This window comes from Cyprinodon tularosa, unplaced genomic scaffold (genome assembly GCF_016077235.1).
Source record: "Cyprinodon tularosa strain WSP-4 unplaced genomic scaffold, ASM1607723v1 ctg312, whole genome shotgun sequence".
Taxonomy (NCBI): Eukaryota; Metazoa; Chordata; class Actinopteri; order Cyprinodontiformes; family Cyprinodontidae; genus Cyprinodon; species Cyprinodon tularosa.
Window position 1 is genome coordinate 171,635 of NW_024039022.1, and position 21,321 is coordinate 192,955.

The 21,321-nt window shown below is 39.3% G+C and overlaps 1 protein-coding gene across 1 annotated transcript; it reads left to right on the forward strand.

Moving 5' to 3' along the window:
* Nucleotides 1–16,815: 16,815 nt before the first annotated feature.
* fdx2 (ferredoxin 2) lies at nucleotides 16,816–21,197 on the forward strand. Its single transcript, XM_038292418.1, has 5 exons — nucleotides 16,816–17,029; nucleotides 17,313–17,364; nucleotides 19,814–19,920; nucleotides 19,999–20,086; nucleotides 20,163–21,197. The coding sequence occupies exons 1-5, from the start codon at nucleotides 16,843–16,845 to the stop codon at nucleotides 20,317–20,319; spliced, it is 591 nt and encodes a 196-aa protein (XP_038148346.1). The 5' UTR covers nucleotides 16,816–16,842; the 3' UTR covers nucleotides 20,320–21,197.
* Nucleotides 21,198–21,321: the final 124 nt, after the last annotated feature.

Below are 21,321 nucleotides of genomic sequence, written 5' to 3' on the forward strand. Positions count from 1 at the left end.
AGACCCACCCTCTCCACTTTAAAAAAAAAAGTACATGTAAAACCCTGTACCCTCCAATTAAACTTGTGCAAGAGGATGCACAAGCCCATTTCTCCTTGTGCACTCTGTGTTGAAAAGTGTGCTCATACAAGCATACTTTCCAAATGAAGATTTGCAATTTTTCCACTATGTCAGACTCACCACCGGTAAGTGAAAATGGGGACGAGCACATAGAATGGCCTTATGTAAACATATCACCAGAATGATTGACAATTAGGAGGACCACTTAATTTAATGGTCCACCAGAAAAACGAATATCCTTAATTAAACCTTTAAAGGGGTCACAGAATGCAAAACCGAGTTTACATTTTCATAGATTAATGATGATAGTTGAGTGGGTGAAATGGACGTACAGAAAAGTTCAAAGCCCACTGACACCTCCATTCTCTAGAAATCTCACAATTCTAAACTTCCACCATGAAAGGGGTGAATTCAAGCGAAGCCCCGAGTTGACTGCTGGAGATAGGCTGGAGATAGGCCCCAGCACCCCTCGCGACCCCACTCGGGACAAGCGTGTCAGATAATGGATGGATGGATGGTTGGTTACTAGGTTGTTCCTATTGTTACTCTTCTATGGGTCATAATTAGTCAGATGAAGTCCAGTAGGGCAAACATGCCGCAAAAACATTAGAACTGGCTTTTAAACACTGACATTACTGACTCATATTCAAAGATGTTAAAAATCTACAAGGCCGTTCTTAAAAGGTTACTCCTCTTCCAAGATGCAAATCAATTCTGACAAAAGCAGTGGTCCTTACAATATTATGTCGGAAGCAGGATGTGGTAAATAAGTGTATTTTCTTTGCGTTTTCCAGGGTAACACTTGTTGAAGTAGTTAGTAGTTTACATATATATTTGAGCTTGCATTTTTTGTTTGGACCCTTTAAGCGTTAAATAAGAAGATGACATTTAGGCTCCTGATTAGCATATGTAAACTTCTGATCTTATCTGTGCCAAATATGCTTGAAAGGGAGAGTGTCTGTGACTGCATGAGGGGGAAAACCTCAGAGTAATAACTCAAAGCGTGATGACAGGGGCTGCTGTGATGAAACACGATCCAACCCCACACCACTCTGCTCACAGCTGCCCATATTCAAGGAAGGGGAACAGCAGACCGTTCAACTGTCACCTGTCAGGCTTTTATCATGGCCTCCCTATCATGGTTGAATGGATATGCGTGGTGCAATGTGGCCCCTGATAGGGAGGGATAGGGGGAGTAAATTTACTTTGTCAGAGAAGGGTTTTTTGGTTGAAGAAAAGGAAACACTGATAAAGAAATGTTCATTTCCCTAACAAATGTGTTCTTTAAAATAAAAATAAGGCAGCAGTTTATTTTTGCTAACACGAAAAATCCCATATATCTAATCACATTTGGACTGGGCTTAGACAACCTTTCTTAATCTGCTTCTTCTGCTGCATGTTCTGCGATTGATCCACTTGTGATTTCCCTCAATCTAGTCCTCCATTCGGCTGCACAGACTCTCTAAATGTAAGAAAAATTAAGCACCTTTTTAAAATTTTATGTAGAGTGTTTATTCTTTGTTTGTTCACTTGTGTCCCCCCTTTTCGTACTCTGCTCTTTAGGAGTTTAGTCTCCAAAGTGATCTGGGCCATTTAACACAGTCTGTAAGATCAAATCAGCTAGAACAACACGTTAAAAACAGAGCTGCAAGCAGCCAAACATCACCTGCAATTCTCCCATTGATCAGGTGTTGACAAATGAAACAATCATGCACTCGGATTGCCAAACATTAAACTGTGGAAACAGAGCCAGCTCAAGATTTGACTCACGCTCTCAAACGATTTGCAACCGTCTGCAGAAAGGATGTTGAATTAAACTGTTTGACTTCCCTGGATCATTCTTGAGATTTATTCTGCTCACATGTCTTCTTTAATGTGTTTGATTGTTTTTTAAAGTAGATGATCCCATATGCCCTCAGGAAGTCATATGCTTACTGGAATTGGATGATTTTATTCCAGGCAGTATACTTACAGCTATTTATGAATTTATGAACACTCCAACACCTTCTGTCATGTAAACTGGAATATGGAGTGTTTACATAGAAGAGAACCATTCATGTTGTTGTTAAGACAGCTAAAGTTGAAGCTGTTTTGCTTAGTTCCTTTTTCAGTTGCTTTAAATAACACACTCTCATTTTGCACATCTCTGCTGTTGCTGCTATTTCTTATGCCCTCTTACTGTAAAAAATGCCCACAGCTTTATATTTTGGATTTTTCTTCCTTTTTTTTGTGATTCCACAGTATTTATATCAAAACTTCTTTTTATCCATATCCTTATTTTTAACCTTTTTCCACTTTATTCTGTTAGTTTCTATTTATTTTATATGTACTTGTGTGAGCCTTTTATTAAAATGCATGTTGCTTTGCTGCTGTAACACCATAGTGTTCCCATTGTGGGGCAATAAAGGAATATTTTATTCTATTTTATTCTATTCTATGATATTCTATCTAGAAATACAAATAATTTTTATATTTCTCAATGATTGAAAAACAAATTGGGTTAAATTCCATATTGGCATGTAAAAATCTTAAAAACAGAGATTAGAACTTGGCCATACCATCTGTAATCTGGGTTTATCTATAATAAATCTCTTGGAATTAAAAAACTAGCACAGTTTATGAACCTTGGCTTTAGACAAAGGCGCGTCCTCTAAGGCCACTTCATGACTCAGCTCATTGTTGTCTGCACTCTGCTATGTCAACGACCTCAGTCAAGATAAATCCGCAGTAGAGCAACAGACAACAACCCGGCATGCAAAATAAACATATTTGACTCACAGTCAACATAGTTTCACTTCATTTTGGTTCTTCAAAGCTCATGAAACCATCACAAAAAGCTGTATAATAGAAGTAATTATCCCAACCTTGAAGGAAAACCATCAGGAAAAGTACTCTTCTTTCAAAGATACAAAAACAATACTTTAAATTTGCATGACGTTTGCAGCTATAAATCTATACTGGACCCACACTGGTTTCTTATGTCATGTTGCTATTTGTCTGCAGGCACTGATAACTCTGTTTAGACTGGCCTTTCTGTAGACGTGTCTGCCTGATTCCCAAATCCAAACCGTACTTGTGTTTTGATATGGTTGTGCAGTGAGAGGGCTGGGGGTTTAGGCCTGGAAAGGGGAGGAAGACAGATAAGGAGATTAAAAAGAGTTTGAGAAGAATATTATGCCAAGGCAGGGAGAACAGTTATAGAGTTTAGGTGTGTCTGGAAGGATAATGGGGATTTTCCCTGAGCTCTAGAAGTGACAAGGGGATAACACAGGTTCCTGTCTGTCTTTTGGCCCTAAAAGGCAGCTGTAGCTCATAGTGAAATAACCCAGAATGTGTCAAAAAGGAGAGCCAAAAAATCACTGTGCTCTCCTTAGAAACCTACTAAAAATAAACAATGGTAAATCCACCATGTAAAAGTAAAAAAAAAAAAAACTAAAATGTGTAGCATGCATGTCTATTTACCCCAGTTGTGTCAATACTAAGTAGAACCAACCTTTTCTTTAATTGTAGTTGAAATTAGTGGGGATGTGTCTCTATTTTCGCCTTCTAACAGCTAGAAATTGTTGTTTCTTATTTGTGAAATAGCTGTGTCTTCTAAACCACTTTTTAAACATTGCAACAGAATGTAAAATGGTTTAAAATTGTAACTTAAACTGGGCCTTTCTAACACATAAATACACTTTCACCTACTTATTTCCACTGAAAGTCTGTATCAACTCTTTCAGCCTCTGCAAGCTTTCTTCCAGGTCTACCTTAAATTCCGCTCCATCTTTCCATTATCCCTGAGCAGTTTATTTATAAGATAATCTTTTATCTGGGTCATTCCAAAAGGTTATGGTGCTGTAAAGTTTTTTTTGGTAATATTTAGGCCTTTCATACAATTAATTACAAAAGCACCAAAAGCCAAAAGTCTCTGGGTCTGCAGTTCAAGTGTTGCTCTCTTAATGCAACTCTGTATTAGTGAAGTTGTGGAGAAGCCTTATGGATCTGTGGGGAAAGTCATCCCCTCAGCATGATATGGCTGCCACTTTGTTTCACTATGGTGATGTGGGCTGTAGCCCATTATATTTTCCCCAAAAATATCAAATGTAGTCCCATTTTATGAGTACCTTCTGGCCAAGCAGAGGATGATTACTGTGTTTTTATCCCTCTGTAACACACAATGTTAATAATACAAAATCACAAATCTTAAAAACACGTAAAACTTTAAATAGACAAGTAAACATATGATCTTGGGATCTAGGGTGCACACTGGCTACATAAAGATTAGAAAATCTGGCTGTGACTGCTCCTAAGATGCCTACAGTACTACCCTGCATCTCATCTCAAACTAAATAAGTAATTTTTTTCCCCCTTAAATAAGTTATTTTTTGTTGAATTGAGGAAGTAAGCAAGACACATTACTATTGGAACCAGACAATTTACATTTAAACAAAACAAAAAAAAATATTGCATTGTTTTATTTCAAGTGCATATGAACTAGTTATCTTACTTTAAGATTAAAAATAATTCTATTGGTGAATAATCTTGTTTACCAGCTCAAATTAAGTATATAAAGCGGTTAAAAGACATCGCCCATTATGAATAGATTAGAACATTTCTTCATTGACCCACAATGGGGAAATTGTGTTACAGCAGCAAAAGGTTATAGTAGAAGTGGTCACACAATGTGGGCCTTAGAAAAGTGCATAAAAATAACACAATAAGTAAAAGAGTGTGAGAAAAAGCAGCAACACCAGAGATGTGAACAAAAAAATGGCTCTGATCTTCACTTGCATTTCATAGCTTTCTTTCCCCCTTCTTTTTCGAAAGGCCTGACTTGTGAAATAAATGTCTAATATCTTTCCTGACAGTCTTCTCCCTCTGCTTTGGATCTCTACAGCTCCACCACAGTCAATGCTCTCCCATTGCCGTTATTTCCTTTAGATAGACAACCATGGGTTGATAGGTTTGTTGTTTTGCCAGTTTTAGGATGATATTACATTTTTTTTTATCCATAAAACATCATCCTTAACATGTCTGTTGATTTATTTTGTCTTTATGTTGCTGCATGTTCACTTTGGTTGTCTAGCAGACCTCAGAGATTCACGACAGCTAAACATTTCATACGATAAAATGAAAACACACCTTTTCACAAAATGTAAGATAAATCGGAACTTTACTATATTCATAGATATTTATCATTTGTAACCACATAATTTTCTTTCCCCCTCAAAGTTATGGCTTTGTGTTGGTCCATCACATAAAATTCCAATAAAACTTATTCAATGATGTGGTCGTAACGTGGAAAAATGTGGAAAAGCTCCAGAATACAGTGCGAGGCACTGTACCATCTCCATGTGATACATTGCAGCTGCAACCACAAAGCCGGCTACAAGCTAATCATTCATTTTTAATATATGTTGTTGAGAGAATTTACAGCTGCACTGAAAAGTCGTGCTTTTGTTGCGTGGAACAGAACAGACCCGGTTTGGCAAAGTTAGCACCTTGGGGAGCCCCAAGAGAGACATTAATACTGTACAGCAGAGGCTCAGTTACAGCCGTTGTCCAACAACCCCCCCACCAACCCCACATACAGCCCCCCACACACACGTACACACTCCAAGACGCAGAGCAGACTTTGCACTTGCATGTATTGTAAGACAGCTAATACAAGACATGACCTACTTTTATACAGAGATGAAAGGTCTGAGGTTTTTAATGCAACCCTAATTTACTTCTACTTTTTATGTATTAAACTGGGTCTTAATCAAGTGGGTCACCCTTTCAACAGATGGTGTAGTTCCAAATGTGTTTAATGGAAAATGAGAAAAATATGTCTATTGGTTAGAGAAAACTTTGATTTACTTGTTAATCCCTGATTGTATATCTAGTATGCAAAAAAGTATTCCTTTAAGTATTCCTAAATGTCCATCACAATATAAGAACAGAGCAATTCAGTGTTACCAATTAATATTTTTCTATAATTTAAAGATCCTGAAGAACATTTTTAAAAGAAGCAAGCAATACCTGATCAGTCTATCTGGATTTTATCTATAGGATAGTGAGGGCTATGACTTTTAAAAGGATAATGCCTCTAAAAAGTATAATTTGTAGTTCTCTGACATTTAAAAGTATAGTTGGATATCGAAGGAAAGGAGAAAATGAGAAGTTTTTCAAAGAACTGACTACAGAATTACAACATCGACAAAACCATGACCAGACAAAACACAGGCCTTAGAAAAAAAGCAACTCATGAAACAATAAACCAAATAAACCAAAGTTCAACCAATACAGCATTACAGGTAAAACAAAGCATGAGAAAAAAAGTTGATCTTGACCAGCAAATAAAATCAAGGAGGCCAGATCTTCTACTAAGGAAATTGCTTTCTCATTATAAAGAATCGAGTTTCTGTTTAACACTTCCTTTAGCTCTTTATTATTATAGAAGTTATTACTGGCAGCTTTTCAATTACTTTGTCAGGATTATTAGATATTTGGCAAGCTTTGAAAACAAAGTTTTACGTGGAAAGACTTTAACTTCCTGGTGAACATCTACAGGGTGGGAAATTAGTGTATATTTTCTTAGGTGGGAGAAATTTAAAATATAACTCAAGACAGAAGGACCGTGGGTCGCTCCTGACGTACGTTCATATTCTAAATGCATTTTGAGAGCTGTAGCATATATATCTAATGAAAAGAACAGACTTATCTTTTCAGCTTTTTATCCAGGAAAAATATTTTTCTCCTTTGTTCAGCAGTTTCTTTTGGGGGTAGGAGCTTAATCCCTTTTATTTCTGTGAAGTACTTACATGAACCGAAACACTGATCCAACCGGTAAATCCAACTCCTGAGTTGGATTTAAAACCTCACAGTCACAGGTATGACTGACAGACAAAAGGCTATTTTTAATTTAATCTAATTTGCTTTATATATTGCATTGATAAAAACAAACAAACTCTGAACTGAGTTTATCCATTTCTTTAACTGCTGTGATTTGTTGACAGGATTTGTCAGACCTTCCTGACCTATCAAACCTTTGACCTCCCTGTTCTACTTTTCCTTATCCGTTGTCAAAGGTCAACAATCAGCGGTCAGCACAGCGGATCACAGGCCAGACGGTAGTCAGTCAGGCTCCTCAAACGTCCAGAGCTCAAACATCTTTCTGAGCGTAAAAAGGTTTTCAGTGGAGCGTGTGGGAAAGGTAATCAATTACCAGCAACCAAAGACTGGGAGAGACTCGTGAAGCTTTCTCTCATTTTTCTTCATTCTCACTTCATTTAAACTTGCAACATGCGTGGGAAAGTGTTCAAGGAATATTAAGATCTCAGAAAGTTTTTCAAATATTAAATTTTCCCTGCAACTTTCCCAAATCTCCTTCTGTTTTTGTGTTTACACATTTGCGGTCGCTTCCCTTTTTTCTTCTGCCTGAAAAACAAGCATTCCCACACAGGCGAGGCATGAAAGGCCATAGGGGCAATTATTCTAACCTGTTTCTAATTACCTGCTCCCGAAGGCTTCTGTGACTCATCAGGGCGGGGAGGGGGGTTATGACAATGCTAGTCATATACAGGTTAGCACACGCTGAGGTTTGAACCATTAAGACCAAGATCTAGATAAGATTAAATGGAATTGAGTGACAGAGGTTCAGTATATTTCCTTTGAAGCTTTTTGAAGTCCTGTCCAACAACATGATGGCTGTAAATGAACTAACAAGGATACGGAAGCAAATCCAACACAGCATTTAAACAATTCTCATTCCGACAGGAAGCAATAAAGCCAAACAACTTTAGATAGTTGCCTTTCAACGGATTGGATCAGTGCTGACTGGATTAAATAACAATATGAAAGGGTAAACTCTGTTACAACTCTGTTACAAGTTAGGGCTTTGAAGCTGTTCTGCAACATGGAGATCTACACTCGACAAATTTATAAGTCTTACGGGCGGATTATACTTCTGCATCCGCAGACATCAAATGTCGCCTGGGTCTGGTCGCGAACCAGTTTTGCTGGTATGCTTCTGCACCGTTGGTCTGGAGTTTCTAGGGACACACAACAGTTTCCCATCAAAGCGCAAGGGCCTATTGGAGAACTTCACGTATTAATCTCTCAGTCTCTTCCAACTTTGTAAACACTCCTTTGGATCCCACTCAAGGATCTGGCTGATCTCCCTCCAGGAGTTGGCAGAGACCTTGCCATCTTTATATATTTTGTCTGAGCATTCATACAGGTGGTTGTAGTTCAGAACCTCCTCGATCAACCATTGATCATAGTTGTCCATTGTAGTTGTTCCTCGGTTTTTCAAAATGCTGTGTCCCGGCACCGAATCGAGAAGGACGACCACACCGAGAGCTGGAAAAGCATACCGAGGACCAATCACAGCTGCTTTTGTATGTGCACTTCCACTTGAGGTCTGCGCCGGTTTGCGACCATCCAATGCATAGTCAGGATTTTTTTGAGGTGCAGAACCTCTGCGAGGGCGGCCTGGTTGTCCACAGAGACAGATTTGACAGCCTTTCCGGCTGTCTGTGTGGTCGTCCTTCTCGATTCGGTGCCAGGGCATTTTTAAAGACAGAGGAACAGCTACAATGGACAACTACAATGAAAGGTTAATCGGTCTTTTTCAACTCCATTAACAGAACCTGTTCCTCTTCGATGTCTAGCAACTCTAGATCCATCTCCGTGACCGTGATAACTTGCAGACGCACCATTGTTGTTTTGGAAGATAAACACTCCGAAGTTCTCGCGAGTTCTCGAATAGGCTCCCCCTAGTGCTTTGGCGGGAAACTGCTGTGCGTCCCTAGAAATTCCAGACTGATGGTGCATAAGCATACCAGCAACACTGGTTCGCGACCAGACCCAAGCAACTTTTGATATGTGCAGTTACAGAAGTGTAAGGTGTCTTTATGGTCTACTGTCCTGTTAAACCATCACAAATAAAAACATCTAGTGTTTGCTCTATGGTTGGTTTGGTGGGAAACAAATGAGGAGTACCTCAGGTCCGTTTTTATGTAGGACTGTTTCTGTTTTATCACAGGGTCTTTGAAATACATTCACATTTTAATTAATATTATATTAGAGAACTGAAATCATGCCATCATTAATGATCCAGAGCATATTTCACAAAACACCAAAATAATTCAGGAGATGTAAAACCAGCATTCTCCCACACTTAACTGAAGTTGCTTGGCCTCTGAGCGATAAATAATAATGGCTAAACTCAGAAAAGACTAGAACAAAAACTATAATACCGGTAATAAAAATAAAACTATAAACAAATTAGAAATTGCTCAAACATTAGTCTTTATTATCAAGAAAGAGAGCAATATAGTGGAAATATCATGATTTGGTGTTGGATCAGAATAAAAATCAGGAAGGTGAGATTAATAAAGGGTTTTTATTTAAAGGGGATTGCAAAACCAGTATTGCTCCAAAACACCAGGCAGCTTAAATGTTGGGTTTCCAATATGCAAAGTTTCCAGGAGCCAGAAATGGATGTGTGCATCTGTTAGTGTAGGGAGGGTGAATGAAGGAGTTAACGAAAACAACGTTCTATCTCACTAACATATGAGACATAACACATTAAAAATGAAACAAAACCCGAGGTCGAACTGGATCGTGACAGCAAAAGAATGAGTGTCATGCTCCTAAATCGTCCACATGTTACCCTGTGAATCGTAAAGTAAACTAAAAAAAAACAACAACAATGGAAATGCTGACAGGAGTGATTGAGAGCACCCAAAGGACAGTTGGGAAATACCATACTTTTCCATACGTTATCTGCCTTTAGAAACTTGCATGTATGCACAAGGTCTCCGGAGGGTCACTCAGCTCATTAGACCAATAAGAAAATGTCCAAGTACTGCCGGTGAGGAGAGCAAAATAAATGGCATAGCTTTCCTACAGAGGCTCTCAAGAGGTGCATGTGTTTTTGTACTACATAGTCACCAGGGAGTTACGGGAGTCTAAAGAGCAGCTCGACGCCACTTTGTATCCCAGTCATTCGTATAACTGCATCCAGGGCCCAATTAAACCCTAAAAGGTCCGAAGTCACACACAGAACAATAATACCGTTCAGGTGTGCGACTGTGAGAAACTGTTCACTTGAACGGGTGATGGTGTTGCATTATGCAGGTTTAGAGACTATAAAATGGATGAATTTATACGCCAGTCAGTTGACTCCACTGTAAAGTAAAAACTCGACAAAGTGGTCCATTTTACTTTTTTATGTCCATCCTCGTGGGAGGAACCCCCTGCCTGCTGCTCCAGTGGGGAGGTTTGTATACATCTTCTAACTCACTTTATGACTATAGAAACCACTTAGCTGAGATTATTGTGACATAATAAGGTAGCGATAGGGAGTAAAAGTTAAATTTAAGGGGGAATCCATGAGAATGAGGTCAAAAGTTATTGAAAGTCGGTCTGATGAATCGTCTTTCAAATATAGACAAACTCTCACCTGATAAGGGTTTATATAACATTAAGCTGAGTTGTGTTTTTTTTTATAGACAACTTCCTAAAGACAGGAAGGCAAGAAAGAACTTAAGCTTTTCAGCTGTCTCTAGTCATAACATCACTTATTTGTCTTCACACATCAGTAGTCTTAATCTCCCAAAGCTACATCCAAAAAGCAGACAGGACGCAACACGAAAGCTCTCACTGTGGTATAAAAGTGGCTTACGTTGCGCTTTGAGTGAATGGAAGACTTCTCTTTTAAACTGTCTAACCTAATACCTAACTCTTGAAGAAATTGCGACAATTCAAAGCAACTAATATGTAGAAGGTTTAAAACTATTTGAAACCATAATTTTGAAATAATCCTGTATTTAAACATACGGTAATATTTCCGTATACCCAGTGGATCTTCCAAAACTTTTCCTACTCTTTAAACTAGTTCATTTTTTTGTCACTTTAGATTTACAAAAATTGCTCTTTTGGGGGTTTTAAGGCAATAAATAAACGGATTGTATTTTGATTGTGAGGTGAAAGGGAAATGATACAGATATTGACATATTTTCAGTTTTTAAAATCAGAATAGCATTCTCTGTAGATGCATTAAACTCCTACAATCTTATGCAACTGATTCTCTTTAGAAGAGATGTAAGTTTTAAGGAGGCCCATGGTAACTCTGGAGGAGCTGCAGAGATCCAGTGCTTAGGTCGGACCATTTGTTGACATTCAGCTTTAGCTTTGAAGTCGATAAATATGACCTACATAAAAATGTGGTAGGAAATAGACCATTGTGGAAAGAAACCTATAAGACCTCCCCCTTGAGGTTTACCACAAACCATGTAGATGCGACGATCAACTCTTTACTAATGATAAGCATTGCTTCCTTGTGCAGTAGTGACAGATCTTCAGGCAGTAATATATTGAAGTGTATGTCTGAAAGAAACAAACATTTGCTGTCCGTTTTCTCCTACACATCTACACATATATGTCAGAACAAAAAACCCTCTGTGTGATCAAGATCCACCATCATCCAGATTATAAACTGCTTCCTGTCTGCTGCCATCCTGTAAGAGCTATCGCTCCACACAATCATAGACGACCAGAAAATGTCACAACTTTTTGCTCCAGCAGACTTGGAGTTACTTTACCGTTTATTTTTTTCTGCTGTAGAAAGGGCACACTTGGAATGAATGAAACTTTATTCTAAATCATTATTTTGTTGAATTAAGAAAAAAAAATGTTGATGGAAAGCAGTGAACAAAGGAACGTCTGTAAAGACATGAGTTTTGTGTTAAAGAACTTGAGTGTCTGTGGAGCGTCATGACCTCAACCTGATAACACAACAGGTCTGAGCCCGAGCAAGGCCAGAGCTTAGACCGACCCACAGCAGAACGAGAGTCAGGCAAGAGCTTAGACAGGGCCATAGCAGAGTGACAGCCCGGCCAGACCTTAGACAGGGCCACAGCAGAACGAGAGTCAGGCAAGAGCTTAGACAGGGCCATAGCAGAGTGACAGCCCGGCCAGACCTTAGACAGGGCCACAGTAGAGCGACATTCAAGCCAGAGCTTAGAAAGGGCCACAGCAGAGTAAGAGCCAGGCCAGAGCTTAGACAGGGCCACAGTAGAGCGACATTCAAGCCAGAGCTTAGAAAGGGCCACAGCAGAGTGATGGTCAGACCAGAGCTTAGACAAAGCCACAGCAGAGCAAGAGTCAGGCAAGAGCTTAGACAAAGCCACAGCAGAGCAAGAGTCAGGCATGAGCTTAGAAAGGGCCAAAGCAGAGTGACAGTCAGGCCAGAGCTTAGACAGCACCACAGCATAGTAAGAGCCAGGCCAGAGCTTAGAAAGGGCCACAGCAGAGTAAGAGCCTGGCCAGAGCTTAGACAGGGCCACAGTAGAGTGAAACTCAAGCCAGAGCTTAGAAAGGGCCACAGCAGAGTGATGGTCAGACCAGAGTTTAGACAAAGCCACAGCATAGTAAGAGCCAGGCCAGAGCTTAGACAGGGCCACAGCAGAGTAAGAGCCAGGCCAGAGCTTAGACAGGGCCACAGTAGAGCGACATTCAAGCCAGAGCTTAGAAAGGGCCACAGCAGAGTGATGGTCAGACCAGAGCTTAGACAAAGCCACAGCAGAGCAAGAGTCAGGCATGAGCTTAGAAAGGGCCAAAGCAGAGTGACAGTCAGGCCAGAGCTTAGACAGCACCACAGCATAGTAAGAGCCAGGCCAGAGCTTAGACAGGGCCACAGCAGAGTAAGAGCCAGGCCAGAGCTTAGACAGGGCCACAGTAGAGTAAGAGCCAGGCCAGAGCTTAGAAAGGGCCACAGCAGAGTAAGAGCCAGGCCAGAGCTTAGACAGGGCCACAGTAGAGTAAGAGTCAGGCCAGAGCTTAGAAAGGGCCACAGTGGAGTGATGGTCAGACCAGAGCTTAGACAGGGCCACAGCAGAGTGACAATCAGGCAAGAGCTTAGACAAAGCCACAGCAGAACAAGACTCAGGCCAGACCTTAGACAGGGCCACAGCAGAGCGACATTCAGGCAAGAGATTAGAAAGGGCCACAGCAGAGGGATGGTCAGGCCAGAGATTAGACAGGGCCACAGCAGAGCGACATTCAAGCAAGAGCTTAGACAGGGCCACAGCAGAGTGACAGTCAGGCAAGAGCTTAGAAAGGGCCACAGCAGAGGGATGGTCAGGCCAGAGATTAGACAGGGCCACAGCAGAGCGACATTCAGGCAAGAGCTTAGACAGGGCCACAGCAGAGTGACAGTCAGGCAAGAGCTTAGACAGGGCCACAGCAGAGTGACAGTCAGGCAAGAGTTTAGACAAAGCCACAGCAGAACAAGACTCAGGCCAGACCTTAGACAGGGCCACAGCAGAGCAAGAGTCAGGCCAGAGCTTAGACAGGGCCACAGCAGAGTGACATTCAGGCCAGAGCTTAGACAGGGCCACAGCAGAGCAAGAATCATGCACGAGCTTAGACAGGACCACAGTAGAGCGACATTCAGTCCAGAGCTTAGATAGGGCCACAGCCGAGTGATGGTCAGGGCATAGCTTAGACAGGGCAACAGTAGAGCAAGAGCCAGCAGTAAAACACAAGGGGGGGCCGAGGTGACCATGGTCACCTTTATCACTGCGTTCATATGAAAGTTGTGTTCATATGAAAACAACTATTGATTGGTAGGGCCAAATCAATAGTTGTTTTCATATGAACATAATTCACCACGTCTGGAAATAAGGAGAGATACTTTAAAGGAGAATATCCCAGTTAATTAAACATTTGAATTGTAGCTATATTAACTATAAACTGATAAAAAATACAGGGATTGGTAATTCACATGGAGACGCTGACATTAAATATCACAAAATATAAAATGGATCTCTTTTCAGAACTAGTTTTTGTGTTTTATGGTGAGATTACTTATCAATTACTGCTCTACGTAGGTTGCTCTGCAAGCAAGGCATGTTGTAGAGTCTATATATTCCAGTTAATGATTAATACATTTCTAAATTGGTTTATGATCATTTCAATAATCGATTAATCAGGATTAATCCGATTAAATGTTGCAGCCCTTGTATATAAACTAATGAATGGATATATCAATATTATGTAGAACCATAATTGCCTGAAAGTATAGGGGACGATTTTTCTGGAATTGTAGGTAAACAAAATAAAACATTACATACACGACACCATCTTATCTGCTATTCTGCCATGGCTTAAAAATAATAAAAAAAATGTCAAAAAAGCCCCCCCCAAAAAATAATGTTTTATTTAATCGGCAGGGATATTTAAATAAGTATACATAGCTATTACTATGACTTTGGAAAAATCTACTTTATCTTCAGTGATTTCATTGTAAAATATGGTTGTTCATTTACCTGTTTTTCCACTGAGCCTGGTTCTGCTGGAGGTTTCTTCCTGTTAAAAGGGAGTTTTTCCTCTCCACTGTCGCTACAAGCATGCTTAGTGTGAGGGATTGCATTCGAGGCAATGAATCGATGCAATCAACTGGTTTTTCTTAGATAGAAAACTTTGAATCAATTTACCTGTATGATCTGGTGAACTGTAAAGTGCTTTGAGATGACATGTGTTGTGAATTGTCACTATATGAATAAACTGAATTGAATTGAACTGTTGCTACAGTGCGGGATGACCTTGAACTGGTTTTGGTGCCTATTTGTTTTTTGGCCACCCCTAAGTCCACAGTTGCCCCTCCCAGGCAACTAAATTCAAGCCAGCGGAGTGGGTGACACTTTCCTGATTTTTTTTTTATTTCTAAATAAAAAATAAAAACAAAATTCATTAGAAAACTACTTTAAAGGTATTCATTGCTTGGTATCAGGCTATCTCACAAGTCTAATAGATTACACTAAAGGTTAAGATTATATTACATACATTTGATAATATTTTGTTTTACAAAAATTACTTTTAAAGCTTTAGGCTCTGTAAAGTGTTGTAAGAAAAATAATACACTGATACTGAAAACCCTCTACTTAAGAATGGGGAAAATCTTTTACAGGTTGAGACAAGTGAAAGTTACCACTGCAATTAAACGTAACATAGTTACATAGATAAGATTTGCCCACACACTAAATATTTCTAAGACTGTTCATTTCCACCTGATGAATTAGGTTTAAGCACACCACATTTCTATTCACCGATCCTTTGATTAAATGATGAAATGGACTAGTTAGGTCCATTCAATCATGACTGTAAATATCTTTACCATTTATAATACGTATATCTTGCTTATTATATGACTGTTTTTATTTTATTTTGTTAGTAATTCTAATTCATTTTTCTTTGCCTCATATCCCTTTCACTTTCTCTTGGGCATGTGTGAAGTGAAACTTTTGTGCCTGTTATGCATTTCTCACACATTCAGCTGCTTAAAGCCATGGTGATGGGTGAGAACACTGAACAAACTGATATCATAAATATAACTTGATAATCAAATAGCCAAACAGCTATCAAAGTGATTATAATGAGCGCTTCATAAAGTGCCGGAGGTAGAAATGTTTTATGACTGACTAGTCATAATTATAACCTTTTGCATTGACATGATTAATTTTGCATCTTCACTTTGAGGCAAGACACAGCAGATAGTCAGATTTGCCTGGAGGCACAAGTGAGTTCACCTGTTGTTTGAATACCCAGACCAGCAAGGGGCGTGCTCAACTTCTTATGCAAAACGGAGATAAAAAAAAACCTCAAACTTTTGTTCATAGGTATAATGAAATTGGCATTAAAACATTATATTTATAGCTAATGTAATAGTTCTTCCATTAGATTTATACTTGTAAAATTGTTTTATAACATGAATTCACAAGTTTAAATAAAAGATTAAATCTTATGAAATTCATATTTTACTAATCTGATGTCATAATAAATGAAAGCTTTAATCTCTTCCTCTCCGTGTACAGTTGTATCACAAATCTTAATAAAGATAAAGACTGCTAGAAATGATTTTGCATGTGAAATAAGTAAATATTGGTATCAGGTGAGTTAAAAGTGCTACTGAAGAAATTGCATACATAAGTAAAGGAACTCAGAAAAAAAATTGGGTTGAAATTTAGGGACAGTTAGAAGCTGGCCAAAGCTATAGAACATTATGTCCAGCATCTTGGGGAGAATTATTTAATCTAACATTTTAAAAAGAAAATATGGCAGAACCGTAAAGCATGGCAAAAGGGGTTGTAAACATTGTACAAAATTAGCAATAAAAAAGCTTATTTTTGAAAGAAAAAACTGTCAAGCCATGTGGGACAACATACTTAGAGGAAAACCCCCATTTCAGAACACAGCATCCTCACTGTGTAGCACAGTGGGGGCCGCAGCATGCTGTGGAGATGCCTTTCATCAGCAGAACACTTATGACTGTGGTGTAGGTTTACTTCCCTCAGGAAAATGACCTTAGACATAAAAGCAGAGCTAATTTAAATTGGTTTTATTTAAAAAAATATATTATTGTCTGAGAAACAAAACAGTTGCAGGATTTGAAAACGGATTTTTACAGCCTCTATCAAACAATCTCAATAAGATTAAGCCATTTTCAAGAGCAGCTAATATTATCTATAGATAAGCAAAGGTGGTTGATAATTAATAAATATACAAATTGAAGACTACTTAATAATTAATTAACTAATTGACTTTTGTATACGTTTTCTCCTACTTATTCTAGCAATTACCGTAACACAATTGTTTATTTTTTATTTTTATTATCGTTGTTTCACGGTTTGATAGTAGTGCAGTAGCGCCCCCTGGCGTCAGGGGAGGGCGTCACAACAGAAAGCGGGCGCTTTCCGTTCCTCTTTTCCTATTGGCTGTTGTCGATCATGTGACCAAAACAGAGTCATGGCGGCGGCCGCTGCAGCCAGGTCGAGCATGGGGCTGACTTTGAGGCTCTACAGAGTTATCCCGGACTGCCGCTCATGTCCTCTGTACAGATTTAAGGGCTGCGTCGGAAACACAACCGGCACTAACCGGAGCGGCTCGTTTGATAGTCTGCGGACGATAAGCCGCCATTTACAGACGAGTATATGTGAGTAGTGCAGCTTGCTAACAGTTTATAGCCTCATTTCAGGAATTCATTCGTTCATATCATTTGTTTTGCTGCAGAATATTAATCTTATTCCGAGTTGTCCATCGTGCCTCCAAAGTTTAGCCTGCAGCTTATATATCAAACCGCAGGTTGTTTAATAGTTCTTGTGTAACTTCTTTCCAGTTGGACTTGTTACGAAACTTCAGCAACAAGAGTACATTTCATTCTGTGCATTTAGTTGATATTAAACAGAACCTCACATTCCCCGTTTGTTTTTACAAAGGTCTCTACCAAGCCGAAGAGGGCAGTTCTAACGCTGAAGACCCAGATGATGTGTAAGTCCAAAGGGCTTTTATTGTGAAGGGGTCACTCAATGAGGGTCTATTACATTCTTCAAAATAAAAGAAGGTCTTGGGTTCATCTCAGGCCTGAAAGGTAGAATAAATGGACTGTTATCAGCACATGCTCCAGTGTTTATGGGTAAAAGTTAGACATATCCATGTGAACATTATTTTGAACAGGAAATACCAAATATTTAGACTAAGAAAACTTTTATTGCATTTTTTATACACAATGTATACAAAACAAAGTTTTGTTTAGTACAGCTTTCAGACAGTAAATGAACATTTCCATTCCATAAAGTGCAGCAGTGATCAGATGCATTGATATGGAATTTCAGGGCATTAATATATATGGTGCAAATATGCAGTATTTTTGGTTTGGTGTTGTCAGTTTGAAGCAGAGTCTCTGATTTGATTTATACCGGTAGTTTTCTCAACAGTTCAGCTGTCTGATGGCGGTGTGGAAGAAGCTGTTGCAGAATCTGATCGGCCTAGTCAAACGGTCCAGAAAAAATATTTTGTGACCGTAGCTCCAGCACGAGCTGGCGGTCGTAGATGCAGGATCTATGCCTGCTTTGTGGCGTTCTAAGCGGCCGATTTTGTGAAATTGTTGAGAGCCGTAATAGGCCGTTGCCTACAGGCGCCGCCATGATTCAGACTTCAACTTTATAAGATAAAGTTGGTTTCTGTGTTTATACTTGAAATGATGCGAACTTGAAAATGTTATTATGCCTTTGAAAAAGTATTCACACCTAAGACAACCTAAAAAATGTATGGCATCCAATAAACCCTGGGGTGTCAAACTCCAGGGTTTCCATGGGTCATTAAAAATCATTAAAAGTCATTAAATTATTATTTTTTAAATTAAGGCCACCTTAATTGGCATTAAAATTCATAGTGGCATTTAAAATGCTTTATTAAAAAAAAACAATACAATCAATCAAACAATATATCAGATATAACTGGTTCCGCGTGTTTGCGCAGAACTGCTTGCAGTTGATCTTAAAGCTGCATGTGCGGAAAAGAAGCTCGAGGCAGAGAAAACGCTAGGGAATGGGAAAAGGAAAATGTCAACAAAAGTGGCTGGAAAACCACGAATTTGGGACATGGCTGCAAACTGTCGATGGTAAAGATGATGAAAGGTTTTGCATTTATATATATGAGAATCATGGGCACTTGTTGATGGCATTACAATTATTTCTAAGAGCATTAAAAGAGCATTAAAAAGCATTATATTTAGTTACCCATTCCTGTATAAACCCTGAACTCCATCCTGCAGGCCTAGATTCATGCAGCTTTTTGATGTTTCTTCAGTTCTACCCACCTGGATCAAATGACTGAATTACCTCTTCATGCATTCAAGTTTTATTCCAATCTACTGCTTACTAGATACAATGCTGCTGTACCGATGCAATACTGTACCGAAGCGCCTAAATGTTGTAGAATATAATCCCTTGAGGTTTGTAGTTTCACATCTGAGTGCTACACTGACAATACAGGCAAGGAGAGGCTTAGGTAAGGTCTAGAAGTTGCCAAATCTGACCTTAATTGTAGAATGAAGAAATACATAAGAAGTACACATTTTAAAATTTACAATAATCCAAAAAGAGGCTCAGATCAAGTCTTTGCTTTTCAGCCTTTCTGCAAAATGTTTATATTTGGTGGAAAACCAACAACATACCTTACCCGAAATACGCTGTCCTCACCTTTATACACGGTGGAGGGAGCGTTATGATGTGGGAGTGCTTTTCTCCAGCAAGGACAAGGAAACCAGTCAGATAAAGGGAACTGCTGCTGAGTTGGACGCACCCAAAATACTTGAAGTGTATATTCAGGCAGTTTTGTTTCTCTGTTTGAAAAAAAACAAGCACAAACTAATATTTTATATTATTAATGATCCCAAAACCAGAAAACGAATAACAAACCATTGGCCCCTTTTTTTATTTTTTTTGTGTTGTACTAAACAAAAATGGAAAAAAAACAACCAAGTGCTTGAGGGCTCACTGTTCATCATCATATTTTTGACAAGCAGCCTGACCCAGGAGTTCCCTTTGCCCCACATACACCATGTGTTGTACACAAGTCCAAAACAGCATAAATTGTATTTAGATTTTTACTCACAGGAAACTTTTATTCAGATTTTGTTTTGTATTAGGATTTGAAATGCACAGAAAATTCTAAGGAATATGAGTCTAATCATGCTGGTGCCCAGTTTGCACAAACGGAAAGTAAACCCTCTGATCTCCATGGCAACTGTAAACTTCCCCCATAGTTTGTGGGCAATAGATTTTTCCAGGGTCATTTATCTCTGGAAAAAAAGAAAGAAATGTAAAGCTAGTTTTAATTAAAGTGCAAAAACTGCAACAAACAAAAACTGCTTAATAATATACATAGACCAAATACAGAGTTTTTATTTGTTAATGATATAAATTGTATCTTCTAGGGTCAATGTGGTTTATATTGACCGGTCGGGAAAGAGGATCCCAGTTAAAGCAAAAGTTGGAGACAACGTCCTCTACTTGGCTCACAAACATGGAATTGACCTGGAAGGTGAGGGAGGGGGGACTAATCAACCGAAGCATGAATTTTGACATGATTACATACATTTCCTGTATTGTTGTCTCATAGGAGCCTGCGAGGCATCGCTGGCCTGCTCAACCTGCCACGTCTATGTCAACTCCGACCATTTCGATAAACTTCCAGAGCCTGAAGAGAGGTAGGATTGCCCCCCCCTGGTGCTTTCCTGTTTGCGCTGAATCTTGATCAAAGTTAACACACTTCTTGGCCCTCAGGGAGGACGACATGCTCGACATGGCGCCCATGCTTCAGGAGAACTCGCGTCTGGGATGTCAGATTGTTCTCACTCCAGAACTTGACGGCATTGAGCTCACTCTGCCTAAGGTCACCAGGAACTTCTATGTAGACGGCCATGTTCCCAAACCTCATTGAACGGAGAAAGGAAGAATAAGGAAGAGTGGGGGCTGGAGAAAGAACTTGGAGGGTGTTGCTGTGTGTCAGACACTGTGTGCTGAGTGATGGGGTGTGACTTAAGAGAAACAACAGATAGGATAGCATTATCCTTAGCAGCTCCCAGGACAACTTACAGGCCTTTCCCACTGTTTAACCAACGTGAGGACAGATTTTAGATCATAAAGCACTACAAGTCTGGTAAATTCTCAAGGGTTACATGCAGAAGCATCTGTGGCGGTTCAACTGATGTATTTATTTAGGTGGAGTGTCCTCTGGCCATTTTAAAGACACCATTCGACCTCACAGACTGCTCTAGGATCACTTTAAGATGCCCATTGATGAGCAGAGTCAGTACCTGTGCTGGTGAGTGGCACATTCCTTGTTACAGCTTATATACGCACAATAATCACAAAGTGATCATGGTTTTGACCGGTCCGTTCTGCTCTTAATATCTCACATTCTACTATGCATTGGATTTCTTTTTATGCATCATAGTCATTTTTACAAAATTAGTCATAGCTAATAGATTTGTTAAGGTTTTCCTGCTGACAGAAAAGCCATATGAGTGTACTCTACGTTTGAATGCCAGAAGGATGCCGATACTTAGTGCTTATTTGTTTAAACATTTCAAAACATGCAGGTGCGTTGGATTTGAGTCGAAATCTAAATGAGTATTTCTTCGCCGGTTCTTAAGGATTCATTGATTGAAGAAGTTCAGGTGTGCTTACATTGTGGTTCATATGAGTTTACTCAAATCTACTGTACTTGTCCAACATACGCACAATGTGTTTTATTTTTGTTTTGTTTTTTTGCCAAAAACAATTCAGGTTGTGCAATAAAAACACGCTCAAAACTGAGAATTGTAAGCATTGCATTTATTTGATAATATTTTTAGACATAAAATCATGGGGGGTTACCTGAAAAAGACCAGTTTGAATTGAGCAGCCACTATTGCTAGGGATGTTTTCCTCTCTATCGAGA

Excerpts from the sequence above, each read along its gene's own strand:
- fdx2 (XM_038292418.1), top strand. The coding sequence starts at position 16,843 with ATGGCGGCGGCCGCTGCAGCCAGGTCGAGCATGGGGCTGACTTTGAGG. Across the intron at positions 17,030-17,312 it reads CCATTTACAGACGAGTATAT|GTCTCTACCAAGCCGAAGAG; the intron begins GTGAGTAGTGCA and ends GTTTTTACAAAG. Across the intron at positions 19,921-19,998 it reads ACATGGAATTGACCTGGAAG|GAGCCTGCGAGGCATCGCTG; the intron begins GTGAGGGAGGGG and ends GTTGTCTCATAG.